Raw genomic sequence first — 5,000 nt, forward strand, 5'->3', positions numbered from 1 at the left:
ATATCACCCCCTTACCATTTTCCCTTCTCTATCCCCCCTTACCATTTTCCCTTCATATACCCCTTTAACCATTTTCCCTTCCCAAATCACCCCTTACCCATTTTCCTTCCATATCACCCCCTTACCCATTTTCCCTTCAATATCACCCCCTCACCCATTTTCCCTTCCCTTTCATCCCTTTACCCATTTTCCCTTCCCTATCACCCCCTTACCCATTTTCCCTTCCCTATCACCCCCTTACCCATTTTCCCTTCCCTTTCATCCCCTTACCCATTTTCCCCTCCCTATCACCCCTTACCCATTTTCCTTCCCTATCATCCCCCTCACCCCCTACCCCCTCACCCACCATCCCTTAACCCCTACACTCATCTCCCCCTCCCCTTTACAACTCCCCCCTCTTCCCTTCACTTCTCAGTTCCCTTCACCACTTCATTTCCCGCCCCCTTCATCCCTTACCTACTATCCCATCATCCCCCTCCACCTCCCCCTACCTCAATAGTGCCCCCTTACCCATTACCCCAATATCACCCCACATCCCCAATATCAGCAATACCCCCAATACCCCCACCCCCCAATACCCCAACCCCCCCTACCCCACCCGCCCCAATACCCCCACCCCCGCAATACACCCCCAACACTCACACCCCAACCCCCCACTACCCTACCGCCCCTATACCCCCTGCCCTCACACCACCAAGACCCCCCCACCTCGGCGATCCGCGGAAATTACTTTTAAGAAGTTTTGGCGAAACTTTTGAAATTCGTAATCATGTAGGCAGGCGTCTATTCCCCCTCCGCTGTCTTCATATCTGAGGCGAGATTATGCGTGATGCGAAGGAAGAAGGAGGGAGAGGGGGGGAGGAGGATATAGGAGGGAGAGAAGGGGGGAGGAGGAAGGAGGGAGAGAAGGGGGAGGAGGAAGGAAGGAGGAGGAAGATGGAGGGAGGAGGAAGGAAGGAGAGAAGGGGGAGAAGGAAGGGGGGGGAGGAGGAAGGAGGGAGAGATGGGGGAGGAGGAAGGAGGGAGAGAAGGGGGAGGAGGAAGGAAGGAGGAGGAAGATGGAGGGAGGAGGAAGGAAGGAGAGAAGGGGGGAGGAGGAAGGGGGGGGAGGAGGAAGGAGGGAGAGAAGGGGGAGAAGGAAGGAGGGAGAGGAGGGGGGAGGAGGGGGAGGTGGAGGGGGAGGTGGGGGAGGGGGGAGGAGGAAAGAGGGAGAGAAAGGTGGAGGAGGAAGGAGGGAGAGAAGGGAGAGGAGGAAGGAGGGAGAGAAGGGGGGAGGTGGGGGAAGGGGGAGGGGGAGGTTGAGGAAGGAGGGGGAGGGGGGAGGAGGGGGAGGAAGAGAAGGGGGGAGGAGGAAGGAGGAAGAGGAAGGTGGAGGAGGAAGGAGGGAGAGAGGGGGGAGGAGGGTGAGGTGGGGGGGGGAGGGGGGGGGGAGGTGGAGGGAGAGAAGGGGGGAGGAGGAAGGAGGGAGAGGGAGAGAAGGGGGGAGGAGGTGGAGGAGGAGAAGGTAGGAGGAGGAGGAGGGAGAGAGGGGAAGGAGGAGGAGGAGAAGGAAGAAGAGGGAGAAAGGAGGGAGTAGGGGGAGAGGGGGAGAGGGGGGAGGAGGGGCAGAGGGAGGGTGGGAGAAAGGGGGAAGGAGGAGGAGGAGATAAGAGGGAAAAAGGAGGAGAAAATTGGCGGAAGGAAAAGAAGGAGGAAGAGGAGGACGATAGGAAGAAGAATAAAGAGAAAGAGGAAGGGGAGGAGAGAAGAGGAAGAGAAAGAGGAAGGGGAGGAGAGAAGAGGAAGTGGAAGAAGGATAGAGGGAGATAAAGAATGGAGAAGAAGAAAAAGAAAAGACTACAGACGAGGGAAAGAAAGTGGGGAAAAAAAACAACGGAAAATAAAGTAAGGGCACAATCGTAAAAGAAGCATAAAGGAGAACAGAGGAAGCGAGGCAAAAAAAAAAAAAAGAAGAGAAAAAAAGGGAGAGAGACGGTAAGAGAAAATCACATCTCTCTCGCCTTGTCTCCCTCGCTCGTCATTTACAAAACCCGGGATGGAAATGCGTTCCTTTTTAGCATTCATAATTAATTGCTTCGTTGCGTCGTTTTCTGTTCGTCGGGGGAGAGGGGGGGAGGGAGAGGGGAGAGGGGGAGGGGGGAGTTTTAGATATGTTATTTCTATACATAACAGAAATGATGATGATGATGATTAATTAAGGTGACGACAAAAAAAAAGAAAAAAAGATGATAATAATAATAATAATATCAATGATGATGATATTAATGATAATGATAAGAATAATGATATTAAGGATAATGATAATAAAGACAATATGAACAACAACAACAATGCTACTACTACTACTAATGATGATGATAATACTACTAATAATAACAATAACAATAATAACAATAATAATAATAACGATGACAGTGATAATGGTGACATTAATAACGAGAATGATAATAATAATAACAATTATAATGATCATTAAAAATAATAATGATAGTAATATTGATAATGATAATGATAATGATAATAATAATGATAATGATAATGATAATAATAATAATAACAATAACATTAATAATAATGAAATAACATAATGAAAATATTGATAATATAAGAATTATAATGATTATGATAATAACTGTAGTGATAATAATAACGATAATTGCAGTAACAATAATAATGATAATACTAGTAAGAAAAATAATAGAAGAATGATAAAAAATAATAATGATAATAATGATAATAATAATAATAGCAATAATAATGATAATAATGATAATAATAATAATAATAATAATAATAGTAATAATAATAATAATAATAATGATAATAAGGATAATAATAATGATAATAATGATAATAATAATCATAAAAATAATGATGATAATAATGATCATCATCATCATCGTTATAATAATAATAATTATGATAATACTTTTGATAATAATAATGCTTATAATAAAAAATAATAATGATGATGATGATGAGTGGAATAATGATAATGATAATCCTAAAAATAGTATTAATAATAATGGTAATAATGGTAATGATGATAAAAATAACAATAACAATATGATCATGATAATATCAATCATAATAATTATAATGATAATAACGATAATGATAGTTATAATCATAACAATAATGGAAATAACCGTAGTAGAAAGATAAAAATATATAATAATAATAATAAGAAGAAGAAGAAGAAGAAGAAAAATGACGATGATAATAATGATAGTAGAATAATGGTTTTGATAATAATGATAATACTGATATCAATAATGGTAATGATATTGATGGTAATAGTAACTATAACAATATTGATAACAGTGGTAATAATAATGAATAGTAATGATAATAATAATGTATAATGATAATAATAACAGTAATATTGACAAGGATAATAGTAATGATAATAATAATTATTGTGTTTATGATAAAAATAGGGGTTATCACTAAATGCATGAAAATAATAATGATAACAATAACAAGAGAGGATGAAGATCAAGTTATTCTAAAGTTTACTATAGGATTTAATCTTAGAATTCGTGATCAAAAGTCTTAATAACAATACACTAATAATAATGATAATAAGGATAACAAGAATGTCGAAAATAGTATAAACAATAAACAGTAATGGTAATAACGATGATAATGATAGTAATAGGGAAAAATAATAATAATGAAAGTAATAACAATAGTAACGAAAATAAGAAAAAAAAAATAATGAAAAAATAGAAATGATCAAATTCAAAATTAGAACAAAAACCAAGAAAGGTAATAATAATAATGATAATAACAATAGCAATAATAATAATAATAATAACAATAATAATAAAATAATAATAATAATAATAATAATAATAATAACAATAATAATAATAAAGATAATAAATAATAGTAGTAATAATAATAGTAATAATAATAATAATAATAATAATAATGATAAAGATAATAATAACAATAATGATAATAATGATAATAATAATAATAATAATAATAATAATGATGATAATAATAATAATAATAATGATAATAATAATTATAATAATGATAATAATAATTGCAATAATAATAACAACAACAACAACAACAATAATGACAATAACCTTCTATAAACACAACATAAAAAAACAAAATAAGAATAAGATAAAAATAAGAATTTATGAAAATAAAAGTGGGGTTGTGAGTGGAGGGGGGGGGGAGGGTCGACTGAGGTTGTGGGTGGTAGTGGGGGTGCGAGTGTGGTTGGGGGGGGGGGGGGGAGGGGTACCGAGTGGGGTGAAGTGAAAGTGTTTTTTTTTTCTTTTTTTTTCTTTTTTTTGAAGGGGGGTTGAGGGGGTTGGGGGCAGTTCTTGTGGTTTTTAGTGAAATTGTTTTGAGTAGGCTAGTGGGGGTCTGGTGAGTTGGGGGGGTGGGGGCGTGTGTGAGGATTCAAGTCGGGGGGGGAGGGGTTGGGGGTGAAAGAGGATTGATAATGGCAAAAGAGAGGAGAAGGAAGAAGGAAGAATGTCCAGAGGATGATAATAAGTGAAGGGGAAAGAAGAAGAATATTAATCATAATAAGAGTAATGATACAAAAAAAAAAAAAAATAGGATAATGGAAGGGTGGAAGAAAAGTGAATGATAGAAGTAATGAAAATGACATTATTTATGAGAATACGAAATAATGTATGAGAAGATAATGTCCTATATTAATATCAATATAATCCAATATCATACCATAATTATTCCATGATTATCATAATATTCACAATAATGATTTAACCGAGTCAAGTTAAGACTCACAATTTTAGTCCCTATATCGAGGTTTAGTATAACGATTATTTTATTGGCATCTATATAGCATTTGGAGTACATAATTTATTGTGATAAACGTAAAGAAATATAAAGCACGTATGTATAGTTGCGAGACAAAAAAAAAAGAGAGAAAGAAAAAAAATATATTGATTGAGGATAGCATACTAATGCTTCTGTGACACGGTAACACACAGACTTACTCCAAC

At 37.2% G+C, this 5,000-nt stretch overlaps 1 protein-coding gene across 1 annotated transcript in view; it reads right to left on the reverse strand.

Moving 5' to 3' along the window:
* The window catches only part of LOC125027874 (cell surface glycoprotein 1-like), a 3,397-nt gene extending 2,883 nt beyond the window's left edge, over positions 1 to 514 (reverse strand). The window contains exon 1 of the mRNA XM_047617005.1: positions 511 to 514. Within this exon, the coding sequence (XP_047472961.1) occupies positions 511 to 514 (4 nt within the window). The remainder of the gene's footprint in view (positions 1 to 510) is intronic.
* Positions 515 to 5,000: the final 4,486 nt, after the last annotated feature.

The sequence above is a fragment of the Penaeus chinensis genome, chromosome 8, assembly GCF_019202785.1.
Source record: "Penaeus chinensis breed Huanghai No. 1 chromosome 8, ASM1920278v2, whole genome shotgun sequence".
Taxonomy (NCBI): domain Eukaryota; kingdom Metazoa; phylum Arthropoda; class Malacostraca; order Decapoda; family Penaeidae; genus Penaeus; species Penaeus chinensis.